General features: G+C 39.7%; 1 protein-coding gene across 6 annotated transcripts in view; it reads left to right on the plus strand.

Moving 5' to 3' along the window:
* The window catches only part of lrrc75bb (leucine rich repeat containing 75Bb), a 52,197-nt gene extending 33,336 nt beyond the window's left edge, over positions 1–18,861 (plus strand). For all 6 annotated transcript variants that reach the window (XM_088936011.1, XM_088936013.1, XM_088936012.1 and 3 more), the window contains one exon: positions 15,056–18,861. In XM_088936011.1, the coding sequence (XP_088792137.1) occupies positions 15,056–15,644 (589 nt within the window). In that variant the 3' untranslated portion in view covers positions 15,645–18,861. The remainder of the gene's footprint in view (positions 1–15,055) is intronic.
* The last annotated feature ends 827 nt before the right edge of the window (positions 18,862–19,688 follow it).

The raw sequence follows: 19,688 nt of genomic DNA on the forward strand, positions 1-19,688 counted from the left end.
TTAAACAATACGCTGTTTTTCTGCACACAGTACACATAGCCAACGATCAGGACTATTTTGAGTAGGGTGCACCTGGTTTCTGTGCAAAAGCAACATGCGCTTCTCTTTGGAGAGCTGAAAGAATGCTGTTAAAAAAGAAAGGTATTGTATCTCGAACTGCAGAAGGTGTATTTTCATCCTGTGCCATGCACTTCTCACAGTCTGCCTGGCAGCTCCTTTGTATTGAGACCGTACTTTGCAATGGCCTCTGATTTAATTGCACTGATAGGGTTTCTTTCATGATGCACTAAGATGTCAGAACACTCTTTCGCTGTTTATTGCAGTTATTTTATTGTAGTTTATTTGGTAGCTTTTGATACTGACACTTTCATTTTCTTTGTGCAAGTTGTAAAACAATTAGGACACGTTCATATTGTATAATACGTATCATATTGCATTCTTTTGTCAAGTACAGGCTTTTTATAGGGTGGGTGAATGGATCATAAAACACCATAAAACACAAGTAATAATTTTAAAATTGTATACCCTCAGCTTTATCATATAATCTTTTGTAGTTTTATGTGGACTGTAGACAACAAGTTACTTGGAGAAGATACTGTTTCACAGTGCAACTACTTCCTTTGGGAACCCAAAGGAGGTCTTGTTCAGGTGTGTGGGAAACCTGTCCCAGCATGCTTGTGACATTTATGATGTGACAATGCCCCTGAGCTGCTCCCTGAAAAATTGGCAGCAGATCAGAGCTCCTGGTATTTAAAGGATGGTGTGTCTGCAACATTTCATTCTATCTCAGCTTTAATGACCCAAATTGACTTATCAGTGCCTGAACACTTTGTTGCCACTGCACATAGAGTCCATTTCTGCCTGGTATGATGCTCCCTAAAACATTTTGTAATATCTCTGGAAGTGTATACATTAGAAGCCTGGTTTATGGCTTAATGGCACCAATTTCTGCCATCTCCTAAGGTGCTGCTGCTTTAAAGAAACCCAGAAAACCTGCAGACACACTGGCCCTTCTGGACCAGGACTGTCCATTACTGTGAACATTTGGGATTGAAGCACTTCTTGTATTAAGCTGAAGTTCATTTTTCTCCTGCCGACACATACAGAGCATCCTAAAGGCCTTTGAAACCTTCCATAGTTCCACAACCCTGCACAGAATTGCAAACTTTTTAATGCAGTTTTTTACATTCAAGTCTGCGCAGTCAGAGACGAATAGCAACACATGCATGAGCAGTTTCTTTCTGCCTTTTGCAGAGTAGGAATATAAACAAGCCCATCAAAAAAAATTAAACCACTCTACAGCTTTGAAGTGGAGCTCAGTTTTAACCCCTTCAAAGCAAATCTGTGTGTACTCATTCAAGAAAACATTACTGCTGTGCATTTGGGCTGTTGCTGTTCAATCTTTTTAAAAGATTTTGTGTAACTTTAAAGCATGAAATCCTGAAAAAGAAAAAAATCAAAAAGGTTAAAAGCTGCCATTGGCCTAATTATGCAAGTGGACAAATCGCTTACTAATATATAATATAGAGAGAGTGGTGTGCCTATAGAGAAAATAGGGACCATCATTATAGGCTTTTCCTTCTGTTTACAGTTTAACAGGTTTAAAATAAGTAAATTATATATGGGAAGACTGCTTAAACATTGTTTAAGTATTGTTACAGGAGACAAAACGGATAAAAAATTATTTATTCATATATGCCTGCTTAGTAATGTAAAATAAATGCATCTTTACCATTACAAAACAGAAACAAGTCCAATTTTGTTTTTTTAAATACATAACTTATATACTGTATCTTCAGAAATGTTTTGTAATGCTAACTCAATCTCCTTTTACAAAAACAAAAACAAAACAAAAAATGGTTACTCATTGATATATGGTATAACTAAAGCCTGAAAATGTGCCTTATTTAAACCAGCTTATATCTGTTTTAACCTATTTAGAGCTCTTTCTCACTTTCAAGCAATCCTGGTGCTCTGTAAGTTAAGTGATATTTGTTAGAATTCACTCCAGTTTGCTGCATTTCCATATAACATATTTAATCCCATAAGGGGGACACAAGAGTTAAATAATGTAACTGAAGATGCTAACTAGATTATAAAATCTATAAAAACATGTGAAAGGGCACAGCATTCTTAAACATTAAAAATATTATTGCTGATACCAATCAGAAATGGATGTGAATTATATATGGCCATGGAAATAAGGCTCCTGTTGCGCTACAGTCTGAGCCATGTCAGGTTTTCCTAGTTACAGGCTTGTACAGTATCTCACCCTGCAACAGGAGATAGATGGTACTTTATTCTGAGCATATTTGCAAAGAAGGACATGTGAAGTTAAACTGATACAGAAAATATCTACAGTACATGTATTTGATTTGTGTTGTGTGATTGCACTACCAGTTACACCAGTGCCAAAAGCTGCCATTGGTACCACATGAAATTGATCAAAAAGCTACGGAGCAGGATTCTGACTTGCATCCTTGTAATGCTGTATGTAAATATGGGCCTGCAAAGCCTGTCCTTCTGCCCTTTTCTGCAAGGCCAACCCCTGTAAACTAACTCGTGCACAGGATTGCTAGAGTTAAATGGCAGACAGCCCCATACCATTCCAGTCACTCGTCTTGTGCCGGCAGTAGTCCAGCTACTGCTAATTAATGCACACTGACACATGTCTGAATGTGTCAAAACTCGGTGTAATAAATGAGTGTGCTCAGAATACCATCACTGACGGCACCGTAAAAGCTCTTGCATGCTTTTCTGCATCCTGTTTTGGCTTTTGGGCCGATATCAAAGTTTTTTTTTTTAATTTTTGGTCCTAACAAGGTACCTTAAATAGACTCGTGCTTTAAACAGAGGTATTTTTATTTTAGTTATTTAATTTGAATGTCTGAGTTGGAGGTCTTGCACGTTTTTGACATGTCCCGCATCAAGACACAAAAAATCATCTCATTTTAATTAGGACTTATTATAACTTAAGTAAAAGCAACCTAGATATGGACCCTGTGGTTTATAGTAGCTGTAAAACGTGACCATTTCTGTAGTTACACACACACTTCTACATCCTGCGTAAAAAGTGCGAAAGACCGTCCTTGGGAGAAAGCATTCTTGCAAGGGCGTTGACTGGCTCTTTGCTTTCTTTCCTTGGACAGATTGCGCGCTGCAGTCACAGACAGGAGAGTGACTGATTGAAAGCACAAGCTGTAGAGGTGACTGCGTCCCGGGCATACTCGTAATGTAAAGCAGTAAAAAAAAAAAGAAAGTTGTTGTTTTTTTTTACAAGGAAGGAGGACTTTGTTCATCCCTGGGAGACACTCGGCCAGAGAATTGGCCTTTATTTCTTTATTACTAAGATGAGTCAGCATGAGCCAGGAGTTGAGGACTGGGGCTCCAGGGATGGTGTTTTTTGGGAAACGGGGAGGCAGGATGTTAACAGCAATTGTTTTGAAATGTTAGTATTAATCAGCAGATGTGGTAATTGCAGAGGTTGTCACAGCCGAGTGCCGGGTTTATAGTGAAAATTGCTTTCCGTCTCACAGAGTAGCTGTATCAAGTCCCTTGGACCATGAACTTCCAATTTCGTTTTTTGGAGGGGGAGAGGGCTCCCTAGAGAAGACACTCTGTTTGGAAAGTTTCTTTTTTTTTACTGTTTTTCTGACATTTACTGAAGGCTGTGTGTGAATCACTTGATCAAGGCTTTGGGCTGTCTCGGAGCAGGCTTGTTAGTTTTACGTATGAGCCAAACTTTCACAGGAGAAAGCTAACTGTGACTCTAATCAGTGTTTTGTGAATGCCAGTTCAGACTTCATTTCTTAAGATATTGACATTTGTGTTACATGGAGTATGACCGAAACAAGTTGTTTTTTCAAGGTCCGGATCACTGTTACTTTGACCGCGGATTGAAGAGAAACTCCAGTGTCTCTGAGACTTCAGAAAAAGGCTGCTTCACTCTTCTGCTTTTCTCAGTAAGGACACTGTCTTAAACCTACAGGAATATCAGCAGCAGAAACTCAAAATGGCAGATATGGTTAATGAAAAACCGGTTGGGTCCAGAGAAAAAGTTTCTTTCTGGAAATGAGACTTGCTGAAAGAATGTGACACAGTTTAAGAATAGTAAAATCAGTAGGATACTGTAGATATGAAGTCAGTGCAAAATGGATGGTAACAAATTAAACAGTTTCTGCTTAAAGTACAGAACAAATAAATCAAAAGTCAAGTTAATAAAAAGCCACAAATGGAACAGCAAATGGTTAAAAAAATAAACTAGGACAAATACAAAGGAAAAGCAAAAAGCACTTTATAAAATAATTTAAAACATCTATTTAAGGAAAAGTAGTTTGCTGAATTGCAAGCACAAGAAAAATGATTTGGGAAGAGAGAAATTAAAAGGAATATTGCAGTGGAGACTGAAATAAATATTAAAAAGTTCTTTCATTACTACAATAGCAAGCTAACCATTAGTGATGAAGCAAATTATCACTACAACAATGCAAAATTCTAGACAATGAACAGAAAATGGCAGATGTACTCATGAAGTATTTCACTCAGGGGTTCACTAAGGAAGTACATTAAAGACTTTCAGCATAGTAAAGACAGAAAGTATTAGAAACATTTAAGATAAAGATAAACCTCCAGGGTGAACTGGTGTTTTCTACTCAAGAAAATGAGATTTTCTTCAGAAGACATTGACACTACTTTTCTAGCAATTGCTCAAGGCAGAGGGTTGTAACCAGGGACTGGAGGGTTGCTAATCTCATCCATGACTGAATCATGTTCGTGCAGACCAAGATGTCTGACTTCTATTACATGTAAGGTTATTGAAACAATCGTTAAAGCTAAATCGCCTATATGGAAATCAGATATGGCTTTAGGAAAAGTAGGTCTCACCTGACCACACAGAGCATATGCTTTTATTTTTTTCCTCATAAACCAGACTATTTGTATTGTGTGAATTCAACAAAGTAATACGGCAGGAGGCAGGTCAGTGAACCCCGCAGAACCCTGTTGATTGACACTGGCGCCTCATCGCAAAGGGTCAGGAAATTGGGGTGCCCGCTCAGAAAGTAAGGTTGTTGAGCTTTTTATATGGAGCATGAAACCCTTGGGAGGGACGAGCAGATAGCAGAAGGCTGCTTCAGTACAAAAACTTATTAAAAACCCTTTTTTGTTACCCAAGATGAGATTCTTGGCTTCCTTGATGGAAAAAAAAGACAAAAAGCAAAAGTAATAAAAGGGAGAGTAAAAGGAGGGGATTGATTGAATGAGAGTCTCTAATAGAATAGGTTCCCAGCTGGCAGTGCTCTATTAGGTTCACGTTAGGGGTAAATGAGGACATGCTTCTTGACATTGTGGTGTATAGAGGAGGGATCACAATAAGGGCTCTTGTGGCATGTTTGCATCGAATTCTGAAATTTCAGCTACGCCTTCATCATTAGGAAATGACAGGCTAAAGCAGCATAAGAAATAATTGTTTTAATGTAACACAGAAGAGAAGAGATCACTTTATTGGCCATATACAATTTCTTGCATTTGGAATTTCTTTTTCACATATTCCAGCTTGCTCTCCATGAGACACACAGGTACACAGACAGGGAGAGAAGCTTGGGGTCAGAGCGCAGGGTCAGCCATTTACACGGCGCCCCTGGAGCACTTGGGGTTAAGGGCCTTGCTCAGAGGCCCAACGGAGTTGGATTCCTCTGCCGGCTGCAGGATTTGAACCAGCAACCTTCCAGCCACAGGCGCAGATCCTTAGCCACAGAGGCACCGCTCCAGCCTCAAACAGAAGACTGTGCACTATGTGCTTTTGCAAATACAGAATATTATTCACTGCTAGACCTGCCATGCCAGAACCTCTCATATCTCATGTTGGGTCAGTGTTGCACACAGGATGTAGGTGGAGAATGTTCTGCCTACTATTTACAAAGAACTGAGCAATTCCAGGGCCTGTTGCTTCATGCAAATAGGAAACATCTGGTCTTCATTCCCAAGCCTGGCCTGACGAGACATTCAACTGCATATTAACTTTGGGGATTTAAAACATTAAATGGCAATTGTCATTATAATATGGTATGTAATAAATTACATGTTCCACAGAAGGTGAAATGGTATCAGGTCATTTCACATTTTAATGCATTGATTAGGCTTTACTTTTCTTCTGTGTTAAGTGAATATTTGTACTGAGGGGTGCAATATTTCTGCTCTATAAAAACTGTCCAGAAACCATTATGTCTTCATTTAAAATTCTGTAGTTTAAAATTCCTCTACTCCAAGATAAAATGGCAAACCAGGGAATGTATCTCTGGGCCCAATCACAAATAATATGCTTTTATCTTGAAAGCTATGATTCTAAATGGCTTTGAAGAATATCTATTCCTGATCAGGGTTACGTTTCAAAATATTAAGAACAGTTACTTTTGTCCAGTTTCCTGACAGGTCATCTTCAAGGTCAAACGGCTACCATGCTTGTAAGTTTTTTGCTACTGTATTTGTAACGTTTAGGTAATTGTTGGTACTTGAGTGTTCATGTGTGTGTGCAACTGTGCTTGAAAGTGTTTTTGAATAAGACTGTAGTCTTTCCAAGATCACTATGATTGTGAGAGCTAAAGCTACACCACACTATGCAGTTACAGTGCAAGCAATGTTCTCCTGCTAATAAGTAAATTGAATTAGCCCTTTTGTCACCTTTCCTAAGACGATGCAGGCATTATGGGACCTGCTAATGTGGCTGGAATATATTTAGCACACTATGTCGGGAATGCATAGCCCCCCATTGCTAAGTGCATGAAGCATAGAGGGCTTCTAGGACAAATGTGTGAAGGTGATTATCCCGTTTTAGTGACTCCAAGCACATCATTGGAGGGTCGGGTAAGAGTAGCAGCAAGGAAGCTATCTTTCAGATTTCAAGTTTTTGTCAAAAGAAGACTAAAATGATTTTTTTTCCTGAAAAGGATTAGCACTGTTTCGATGGCATCAGCCAAGCAATAGTCTCTAGAGTAAAGCAAAATTCAGAATAGTATTGAAGTATTCAAGGCACACACGAATAATAAATATATACAGTATACTTTACTATACATGCACAGCAGGGTGTGTGCTTCATGTTACAATCACTTGGGTAAGTGCATTAGATGAATATGTCATTAAGAAACTTAGATCTTAGGTATTGCCGTAGCTGTTGCTGATATTAAGTTTTTATCTTGCAACAAAAACTACATTGGGAATTAAATTTGGACTTTGGACATTTAAATCCCCCCCACAATGATTTTATCTGAAAATACCTATTTCTGGGAAAAAAAGAATGTTTTCCAAAGAGTGTATTGGCTAAGGTTCAGCTTCTGATAAGACTGAATCTCGTTTTCAGGTTTAAAAAAGATTTCCTGGATTACAACACACAGAGTTTATTTAGGTACCAGATTGTTCTTAGATAAAAACCACCTGGAGTGCTTATCTCTTACTGAAGTATCAGAACAGAACTCTGTGAAGAAAATAGTATTTCAGAGTATAAATTAGAGAAAAAAGCAAGCCATGGCTTCTTCTAAGACGTTTGTAAGACTGGCATTTGACTTTGTTTAGAAATAATCCTACACGTTTCTTTTGCCTTTAGATTTGAGGTTGAGGAAAATGTTGCACTTTTAGAACAGTTGATTTTACCAGAACATTCTCACATTCAGTACATTTTCTTTTTAATTCTCTGCTACCTCTTTAATGAATCCAGACATCCTTTGAAATTACATCATCTTACATAACGTAATTATAGTATTTTATAGAGACTTTTTGTCGTTAATTAACAGCATACACTCCAGTCAGTGTCAGTCCTGTTGAAAATCTAGTTGTTAGATTTATGGAACTAAAGATTGACTTTAATTGGAGTTCACAATGCCAGACTAATTTATAATCATTGTCTCAGAAACTTTAATCTTTACTGCTACCCCAGAAAAAATATTTTAAGGATCGTGGGCCTAATGTATGTATCCATCCATATTCATTATTTCTGCTCTTATTTTTAAGTTATTTCGGATTGTTTGTAAGCCTTCCCTAAAGCATATCTGGAAATATGCTTCCAGGAAATTATTAACTTATTGTTAATAAGTAGATACATATATTTAAATAAGGAAAGAGATGTTGTTTAGAACTGTGAAAAGCAATTTCCCATATTGTTATGCAGGTATTGTCATGGAATATACATGTACTGTATGAATATAGAAATCTGTCAAAATCCAGAAGTAACAGGTGAAACAGGTATAACAGGAATGTCAGTATTTGCGACAGCTGTGAGAGAAGTTGTAAAAGACATTTTACAGTTTAATCAGAATCCACATTTCACTTTAGACCTTGTAATTAATGTGAGTGGACACTGCATGTCTTTTGCTCAGAAATAAAAAACTGTGTGTAAGGCAGGTAGTAAAACAATCTAGCAAACTTTTTTTTTAAGCGAATATTGCTTGCTGATGCAACGAAAAACAACAGAAACTGTATACAGTGTTACAAGACCTCAGAGTTTTGCTTCATTGTATTTTACTTGATCTGGAATTTCCCTGAGATAGAACCAAGCACAGGGACACTTTAAATTCAGATATGCTATATTATTTTGCCTGGATTGAGATCAAAGCCTTCTGGCCAAATGAGTTAGTTAATTACACAGAGTATAATTCCTTTCAAAGATAAGATTTTAATTTCGTCTTGCTTGTAATTGTGAGTTTAGGGTTATACTAAATCCCCTGGTTGGCTGTTTCACAATTCCTAAGCAATAATTGCACTTGGAAATGTTGTAATCCTGTGTTTCACATTAGCACAAAATTCCGTAAATTGGGGTTATTTTTCTTTCGTAACCCAAATTTTTCAAAGGCAGTACTGACTTCTTATTTTTCTGCCAAATTACAAACATATTTTATTCACTTCACCGTTCCTCATCCAGTTTACTGTAATATAGACTTGTGCAATCTGGCACCTACTATATCATAAAAAAATATATTTTAAGACCATAAAGTGACCATGGATGGGGTGTTGGGCTCTGTAAATGGTCTTTCTGTGCTGCTGAGAGAATAGTGTCCTTGAATAGAGACTGGGAAACCCAGAAGCTTATGTTTTTCTAAAAAGACTTACTATAAACTATACCTTTTCAAACATTTTGGCCTTAATAAAAAGAGAGATGTAAAATGAGTATGCAGTTACCATTTTGTAATAACATTGCCGGTCTCAGAACTGCTGCAACAGGGAACAGTGGAAATAACGTACTGTACTGTGCAGTGATGCCCTCAAGATCTGCAGCAATTTTAACCCAGAAGCATATTGTTTTTTACAAGGATTTTCATAATTAAAAAATGTCATTGAAGCTTTAATCCAAATCAGCTTACAGTGTTGAGGAGGTCAGCTGTAATTGTTTATTAATCAATTTGACGAATGTCTTTATCCAAAGCAACTTACATTTCTACCCGCTTTTACAGCTGGTATTTTGCTGAAGCATCACATCACTTTCGAAAGCGCTGTACGCAATTCAGGGCACACACAGACACAAATTCACACACGCTCACACCAGGGCCACTTTTTTTTTTTTTTACAGAGGCCCGTTAGTCAACCGGTATGTCTTTGGACTGTCGGAGAAAACCGGAGCGTTCGGAAGAAACCCATGTGAACATGGGGAGAACATGCAAACTCCATTCAGATAGCACCCCTGGAATTAAACCCAGGGCCCCAGCACTGTGAGGCAGCAATGTTAACCACTGCATCACCACACTGCCTTTTTACCGAAGTAATCTGAGTGAACTATCTTGCTAAAAAACTAGAATAGCAGTGTCCACCCACATTTTAACTCACAAATGTCCCGTCCAGAGTCCAGAGCCCTAATTAACCATACTACTTCACACTAATGTGCTTCAACAACTGCAGCTGCTGCCAAGTCACTTACAGTACACTTTGTTTTTTCCCCTTCCCAGTAAACACGGCACAAGTTTGCCTTTCAATTCTTTTACAAACAAGCTGGTGATCTGACTCGTTATTTTCCAGCAAAACATTAACCTTGAGTGTCATGGCCTGAAAACTGAGGAAGTTCACAGCTTGACTTTGCAGTTTAACTAGTTATATCTGTTCTCAGTTTTTTTTTTAAAGCTCTCACCAGATGGAATTTTAAAATATTTTTTAAAGAATTTAAATAACAGGAACAATTCAATTTCATTTCTCAGAAAAATAAGAAGATTCAAGAAACTGTCCAAAACATCAAAAAAAACTTGCTTCTAAGGAAAACATTACAGATGACATCTGATATTATTACCAGACACATCCACCATGGAGATGGGGAACTGTGATAGCAATAGCAAATAGAAACCACAGTAAAATTTGACTTGGAGATGAGTCAGTTTTTACCATCTGACTATCTGACTTTTTATCATCGTAGTGGAGACTTTTAGCGTCTTTCCTGGTGTTTTCAGTGCTGGGAGGAGACAGTGGAAAGGACACTGCAGGATCTATACAGTTGTGGTATAATGAACTCTATTTAACTGGACAGCATAATTCTCTCTTTCAACTAAAGGTCTTTATTATTATTTGGGCGTTTCTGTTGGGTTTGAAAAATAGACTTTAAATATGTGATCAATCTTAAAAATCTTTGCTATAAAACATCCAGTTGTGATCCAACGGCTTAAGGCTGTGATTTGGTTCTGCTGCCATTTTTTAAGTTGATGCTGCAACGCTCAAGAATACCGAAGGCCAGGAAACCTGGCTGGTCGTGTTTGTGCGTCTCTGCAAATCTCCACACCATCCTCCTGTGTCTCCTGCCACGCAGGCAGGCCAGGGAGGTTACAAGGCCTAAGAATCCTTGTAAAAGAGTACAGTATATCTCCACACCATCCTCCTGTACAGTGTGGGAACTTGCTGGGCCCTGCATGTGCCTTCTGAAGGGGTAGTTAGAGCTAGCTAGGTTCTGAGGAGTCATTTTCCTCCCATCTGGAGAGATGTATGAGAAAAGGTAACTGGACAGGGAACAGCAGAGCTGGCTGTGGGGAAACAGAAGGATAAGGCGCCTGCTTGCGGTACTGAAAGTATAAATAGCTCCACTGTACTTGATGAAGCAGAACAGAGAAGCCTCCTCCATCTGCATAAGTATCTATAAAAAGTGAACATCCAGGAAATGCCCTGAGCTCCAGACGTGTGGCTCCAGACGGCATTGATCTCACAGTCATGTTACTGGCCGCGAAAGCACAGAGAGACCCTGAGCTTAAGCGCAAGCACATACAGTATCGATCACACAAGGCAAGCTGGGTGGGGGTGGGAGTGGAAGAGGTCGAAGGCGACGTGTGTCAGCGAGCAGTGATGAAGTGAATTCCGGATCAGCTGAAAGGGGAAGAGAGATTGCATTGCAGGGAGAGGAAGCAAGTCAGTAATTGCCGGTGCTTTCAACACCACGCACCATTTCAGGCCTAACTTATTGACAGTAGATTGAAATTTCTGAAAATTTCCGAGAATGTGTTTTACACATTTATCTGAAAAATATGCAGAGGCTACATGTCTTTTAACACATGCTACTACTTACTGTGCAACTCACAAGGAGTCTTTAAATTTCTCTTTTAACATTAAAATTGACTCAGTAGCTGGTACACACTGATTTTTTGTCTTTGCCCGGTAATATTCCTTCATTTACACACGATGTAATAATATGCACAGCTAGTGGTCCCGAATTGCTTTTTTTCTACTTCAGATCTTATTATGCATTTGCATGTATTATGGAACTGTCATTCCCCACCCACCCCCCACCCCAAGCAATTTAATCGTCAATGATGGATATTTGCGTTGGCTCATTGTCTAATATTCCTTTCAGACATATGCCAGTTTGTGCTCTCAGTAGCAAACGCAGTGGTTGGATTAACTGTAAAAAAAAAATTCAGACCATGTAGAAAGCAGCAGCAAATGTTTGTAGAGTGCAGAAGAAAATCTAAATATTCTAAACCCTGCAAAGAAAACCAAAGCTCTACCTAGAGGCTGGCTGTGACAGAGGGCATTAATGGAGGCCCACTCCTAAAAATCAATAGCATTATAAATCTTGGCACCAGTGAGCTAAAGGCACTTTCCTGGCAGAGGAAGAGAGCAGCCAGTGGCAGGTAAAATGACCACAAGGATGGGATTTATGAGGTTGCTGTAAATGCTGTAGTTTTGGGGCAGGAGGAAGTGTGAATTCAGGCAATCCCTCCAATGGATTTTGCTGTAAAATAATAATGTCTGTTTGATGTTAAAACTTTTCAGGCTGTCCCACTCAATGTCTGAAATGATCTTCAAAGAAGGAGAGAAATAAACATAGAGCAGAAAACACCTGGCAGCCATCACGGTGTGAGATGTTAGTTTTGAGAACTCAATTTTAGTCTGGTTATTGCTTGTTTTTGTTGTTCGTCCCTTCAGGCATTAATTACAGTGACAAGCAGTATGAAATGCAATAAGATACAGTAGGGAAAAATGTGCTGTGTAATTACCTTTCTAACAAGATATAGGTTGCAGTATCTCTGCACAATAAACTACATATTGGGGGAAAAAAACCAAAAAATTGAAAACTGTGACTAGAGTCTCTAGAGGTTTTAACTAGTCACCCCTTTATGAATTTTTGCTCACTCTTATGATTTTCTTTCAGTCCTGGTCACTGTTATCTTGTTTGTAAATCAAACTGCAATCTATCATGATATTTCCTGTCTAGCTCTGCTGACGTATTGCTAGTCTACAAAGCTGATATTAGGTATCTGCCCTGAGTGACCTTTTTCCTTTCGTGTGATTGATGAACAAGGCACTTGCTTTCTTTTGGGTGTCAGCTGTTTGTGACCCCTCATCCAAAACCTAAAGACTCACTGAACAACAGACACCTCATACCACAGCCCCTGAGATTTTCGAGATGTGAACCAGTGACACCGGTACTCAATCCCCTGGTTCCCAGGTCACATTTGGAGCCCCTGCTGCTGGAGACCCACTCTTTTGGTGTGGCAGGAATCTCCGCTGGCTGGCTCCAAGGACAGAAGTGCCCATAAGCCATCGCGATCACGTTCCGGTGGGCAGACAGCTGCACTTGTCACGTTGGTGCCATCAATGGAATTATAACATAAATTATAATAAAGAAACTTGGGAGGAAGGTTAAATCCTAATCTTGTATACATAGGCAATTGGAAGTACAGTATACAAGACTTGCATCCGGGATTTGCTTACGGGTATCTCACCCACAAAACTCCCCCCATTTACACCCTGTAGCAAACTGCTAGCTTACTCCTCACAATTGGGGGATGGGCTGGATAGACTGCCATTCCCTTAGCTAGGAGTGCCCCAACAAGTATTTTATACCTATTTCACTCTCTCTTGCATTCATTAGGGGTTATCTGAACTCCTGAACTGATGTTACTAAGCCTAATGTCCATCAGTTACTGGGGTGACTTTATCAGGGGAGAGTGTGACACGGCTCTGTGGTGCAGAGCCTGAAAGAGAAGGTGATGTCACCTCTCTGGCCCCTAGACAGTGCTGAATTCTCCCAAGACATGAGACCTGGTTTCTGGCTAGGCATATCTCGCCACCCACAGGTCTGCTAGCACGGTGTACCTCACCACTGCCTGGGGAATGGGACTGTGTGGTTCCGAGGACAGAGGGGGGCCTCAGCAGCTGCAATCAGATCCTAGCAGGGTACTGCTCACTCACTCCAGCTTGGTTCAAGTCCAGGTTGTTTTATTTGATGTGGTGTGATAGATGAGTCAAGAGCATGTCATCGTGTTCATCTGCCTTTGGAGAACAGTGCCAAGTCAAGTGTTCTCACATACTGAGAGAAAATAAAACTAAGAAAAACACCCTCCTGGAAGGAGACTCAAGGTTAGTTACTATATTAGGCCTTTTGATATTTCTGCTTTTCTTTCCAAAAATAAGCTTAGAGGGCAACAACAGAGCTGCTTTATAGCTTACAACAAATATTTTCAATGGAAACAGAAAAATCATTAAACAGCCTCCTATCAAAAACACTTCATTTTATTTAATTCTAACCAGTCTAATTATGATAGTGCCTATGTAAGGCCTCCAGCATGGCGTAGTCAGTAAAGGTGCTCACCCAAGTCAACCTCCGCAATTACAGGTTCAAGTCTGGGTCATGTCACTAGCTGACCGTGACTGTAACTCCACCGGTGGTGATGCACAATTGACTGATTGCTGCTGAGAGTTGGGTAGAGTTAGCTAGGCAGGAATCTCTTGACTAAGTGACTCAGAGACCCCTGCAGTTTCCTGGGTACCTTTGGGCTTGGGGTTTTGTCATCTACTCCAATCAGCAATGAACTGAGGAGTGAGGGGCACTTACATTTTTCTCACCTCTGCGCACCTTGAAGACTCCTGCATAGGTGGTGACACTCCATAGAAGAAATTTAGTTTCTGGAAACTCAAGAAAAAGGAGCAAATTGTTCTGAGCTGTAGCCAGTTAACATGTTTGAATCTCCCTATTTGAAAGGTTAGTGGTGATGTGATATATGTCTTAACCTACCCTTAAAAAGTCTTGTGATCTTTCCGTTACACAGAAATGAATGGAAAATATGTATTCATGTTTGCATAATGGTTACAGAAATCAAAACAATCCTGTTTCCCTGCCACTGAGGTTTCAGACAATTACAACTTTTATTATTTTAGCAGTAATCTGAGCACATGTCCATTGCAACTTCACCCAGTGTGACCATTCTCCCAAGACCCAGTGAGTTCAAGACTTTGTTTTCAGTAGTACAAATAGCGTTTCCTTCATTACTAAACAAGACTTGGCAGTATGAAACATTGGAAGTGCTCCAGACTAAGGGGAATGATACCCAAATAAAAACAGATTAAAACCCAGTCAACAGACCTCAGATGCTATTATTTATCAAACACTTGGACATCTCGCTGACTTTCTGTCCCCCAGTTCCGATTTTCTAGTTACTGTCCTGTTGCATGTACAAGACTCAGGGCAAAAACCTGTTGTACAGCAACCTATGCATTTGAGAAAGAGAAAACTCCTGTTCTGGAGGCTCAAGGACAAAATCAAAGCTCATTCGACTTGCATGACATCTCACACTCCCTTGTTTTGTTTTCCAATTTTCAGTCTTAAAACCACCTTGCAGAAGAAGCTCTCCAATGACTCGGTCGATCTGTCCGGCATTCCCCTTTCGAGCAGAGACGTCCACCGGGTGGCGTACTACCTCCAAAACAACGGAGACGCTGTGGCCTCAGTCGATCTGAGCTTCACCGAGCTGCACGACGAGAACCTCCGCCTCCTGCTGCCCTTCCTGGGCTCCCTGCCCAAGCTCACCAACCTGGCGCTGAATGGCAATCGCCTGACCACTGCCATCGTCAAAGACCTGACCGAGACCATGAAGGAACCCAAGAAGTTCCCCAGCCTGGCCTGGATCGACATGGGCAACAACGTGGACATCTTCACCATGCCCCAGCCTCTGCTGGTAGCCCTGCGCAGACGCTGCAGTCTCAAGAGTAGCTTGCCCACCATCTACGAGTACACCGAGGGCCAGCCCTATGACTACCACATGGAAACCTCCATCGAGGAGGCCAGTCACTATGAAGAAGAAGAGGAGGAGGACGAGGAGGAAGAGGAGGACAAGCTGGAATTGGAGCCTTGGGTACTGACAGAAAAGAGCGTCTCCCAGGGCTTTATGCTACACTACTGTGAGAGGTGATTTCAGGTGACTAACTCAAGTAGGTTCCCCTCAGTTTTTAAGTTACCCCACGTTGGTTGCCTACTTTGGCAAGTATGAGTTAATACCATACATTTGAAAGCTTGTCCCAACACAGCACCCATACTTCACATCCAGATAACTCAATACGGTATAGTCACCTACCGCGTGGTTGACGGGGCTCCTGGAAGCAAAGCGAGGTTTCATTGGAGGGTGGAGACTTTGAGAAGGTGCTCCCTTTCCTCTGGAAAGTCAGGTGAAGAAAAGCCTGAGAACTTTAGGGTGAAGCTCCAGTGTGAACAGAAGGATCAGAAGGTTCGATGTGAGAACAGCATAGTAGCTGGATTTAGTTGTGCATCAGAGACTAAACAATTTCTACCACCAGAACTGAGCCCGTCTCTTGTCAGTTTGGTCTAGCAGGACATTGTGTGTGTGTTAATCTCTCAACAACAGACGTGAAACAAGCTCAACAGACTATACAGCTGCCAAGTCACGTGAATTACGCAAACTGCAGAGTCAAGGCTTTTTTTCCCCACTTGTACTAGCCCTAGAAATGTCAATGATGGTGCAAATATATACAGTAGTATGGTATGGTTTGCTGATAGCCTTTTCTTATGAAGTCACACTAAACAATGCAATCAAAAAATACTGCAGGATCTAAATGAAGGATAACATCTATCATCGAAGGCATTTTTTTGCTTAAAGTTGTAGAATCCTATAGTCTATTTCACATTTCTTTAGAATAAGATATAAAGTCCAGGCATTTTGAAAGATTGTTGAAGTTGGGTGAAATCTGGGGCCATGAACTAAGAGAAGAACTAATTATATAAATGTAACATTTTGTTTAAGAACCTCCTATTAAACTACCAATTTATAGTGATTAGCATAATACTTATTTCATTCATTTTTACAATTATTTACGAGTAAATCATTATTTACAGGCAAATTGAGAATGTAAAAAAATGTTGGTAACAAAAAAAAATGTTCTAAGGCACAGATTTAAGATTTAAATGTATTTTTCCAGCCTCCACCTCGATTGAAATATCTGGTACAGCCCTGCATTGCTTATGATCTATTATCCATGACACAGTTTTAACTGGGATTAGCCATGCTTCTAGTTATGAGCGACAGTACTTAAGTTTCCTTTCTATTACGTATGCCAACTTTATTGCAAAAGTGTCCTACGTTTTTTTTTTCTTTTGATACAGTGCATGATAAAAAAAATCTAAGATACAAGAAAAGATCAAATCAGAAAGGAATGAAATCCTCACTCGTTACAGCTGCCAGCCGTACAGGCTGACATGCTCAAGTAGGTCTTATTTAAGACAAACTTCCGCACCAGTGAAACCCCAAATCCTGGCGGTTTTTCTTTGAAGGTATTGTTAATTATGAGACTGAGCCTGTGTCATCGCTCACAGCTGCTCATCCAGAGAGGGCTGCTGAGGGTCTGATTGTCTTGCGGTGCCTGTGTGAAACCCAGTGAGGATGGACTGTGCCAACCGATGAGACAACCTCAGAATGTAAATGTGCACTCCGTGTCTTACTGCACTGAAAGACAAACCAAATACCATCACTGTGAGCCCACGTTAAAGGAAACACAATTTAATACCGTACTTTACAGAGCATCAGAAAAAGAAAATACAAGCGCAGGGCCTTTTTTTTCTTTCTTAATAAAACGTCCTCCTAGATAAGCATAATAAACTGGAAACATGTTTACCAGATGTGTATTAGGCTAAAATCCTTATCTCCAAATCCCAGAAATGTAGCATCATGCAAAAAATTCTCTAGTACAAGCGAATGAAAGAAGGGAAAAAAATAGGCTATACAATTTTGTGTGTGTGCACATGTGTGTAGATTTGAGTATCTTATAGCCTTTTGTGTGAGGTATTGTTATTCATGCGTTTGAAATGTGCTGTAAGGAATATATTTCATTGTATTTTATGGCTGAACTGTATGGTTGTATTTAAAAAAAAAAGTTGATGAGACTGTTAAATTGGAGTAAACTTGAGTCACTAAGCTGAAGAAATCTAATTATTGCTTGCCATTTACTGCACAGTTTCAGTAGGGTAGCAGTAAGATATGTGTTCTGAGGCTTTCTGTTGTCTTCTAGATATCAGCTGCTCTATAGTTTGCACTACCTCAGGTATTTTACAGCCTGTTGGTGCTTAGTGTGAGTCACGTTGTTTGGTTATTTCTTTTATAGTTTTGCAAATCCTTGTTCAAGTTTAAATGTTGTTTTCGTTTGCCCTATAAATTGGTATCTGGTGCAAACTTCAGATATACGAAGAGGAGCTCAGACCTGCTAAACACTACTTTGAATTTGTGTTGATCCACGGCTAAGGCGTTGAGCTCTGCACCTTAGGAGACTCATGCTTGGACGGTATATGGTAGTAAACTCATCAGTGTGAACTCTGAACCTTCGTATTCATGCTGAGTACGAAAGAAGCTTTAAGAAACGCATTTGTGCTACAAAAAAACCATCACAATGAATGATGCAAAAAGAAAGATAACACTTTGAACTTCCATTTTGGGGTTGTAAAATGCCAGGATGAAATGTCCACCAATTGTGGCTACATTAATCATAGTTTTAATATATACAGATAACTAGCAATCATACTCATGATACATGCTAATAATATCTATTGTATGTGTTAAGAAACTATGACTCTATTGGCATAATATAGACAGTACTGTTATGTGATCCTTTTTGATAACTAACCAAAAGGTGTTAAAATACATTAGCAATGTGACAGCAGTCTTATACTCTAATGACAATGTAGCATTACAAATAGCGTCTTCAGATATTTAAACTCTCCTACAAGGTACTGACAAGCAGCAGAGCGGAGAGAGATTGGAAGAATGAAGTACAGATTGCAAGTGACACCTAACAAATGGAGCACACCGGCAGGCAATGCACTCTCCTGCCAAACTGTGAAGACTGAAACATTGTAATTATCAAACACATGGAGTAAAATGCAAAAACTCAGTCCTTTGCGTCTCTAAAACGGGAGAGGCCCAAAACACACTGATTTCAGCGGTTTCTGTTTCCGACTGTGGGACGCAGGGAAGAGCCAATACTGGCCCTATTTGTATGTTGTGGTTTTTTTTTAACGGTACCAGGATACCAATTTTGTGCACGTCAGCCATTACTCACTGTGTACATGTACTGAAACTAAACAAGACATGTTTGTAGCTTGTTCAATAAATAATTTAAACCGTGGTGTGCTATTCATTTATGTGCATCATACTATTAAACAAATAAATTGTAAACTTCAAGGTGCAAAACAACATCTTCGAGTACTGAAGAACCACAGCTGTTCTAACTCCCACTACACACAAAACCAGCTCTTGCAAACACCCTAGTGGTGGGTGTGCAATCATGTGGAGAGTTTATTTTAAAATAAGCACAGATCTTATATTGTTCTTAAGTGGTATTTACAGCAGATATAAAGTCACCCCCAAGTAGAGTTAACCTTAAGACCTTTCTCACTTGGTAACAAGCTTTGACAAACATGACACTGCCTCAGCCATGACCCTCACAGACTAAATCTGGATGGATGAATTTTGACCTCGGCTCTATAAGTTTCAGATTCCTAGAACTGTGAGCAGTAGGCCAAAAAAGTTAGAAATTGCTTTCAGTGTTTAACTTTAAACCGCAAACTAGCACTAATTAATGTCATCATAAAAAAAATAAACACTGCGGTTCTGATGCCCCTCTTCTGGTAAATGCAGGAATTGGAAAGGATTAAGAATTAAAAAAATACTGTGTGCGTAAAAGATCAGTGTTATTTCGCAAGGGGTGTCATCTCCTCTAATGGTCAAAACTCCAGTAACATGGGAAAAGGCACTGGACTGGATCAAACAGTAAGTCTGAGACAGATTCAAAGTTTCTGGTTTTGCTCCTGTCCATGCAGGCATTACACACTCTATTTCCAAAATAGAAACATGCCAAGAAACCCTAGCAGTTTACCACTGCCTATTGTATGCATTTGCTTTATCTGTGTATCAACCTGTATTTCTACAACACCAAGTTCTGCATCACTGAAT

Source organism: Atractosteus spatula, chromosome 17 (assembly GCF_055471065.1).
Source record: "Atractosteus spatula isolate fAtrSpa1 chromosome 17, fAtrSpa1.hap1, whole genome shotgun sequence".
NCBI classification, from domain to species: domain Eukaryota; kingdom Metazoa; phylum Chordata; class Actinopteri; order Semionotiformes; family Lepisosteidae; genus Atractosteus; species Atractosteus spatula.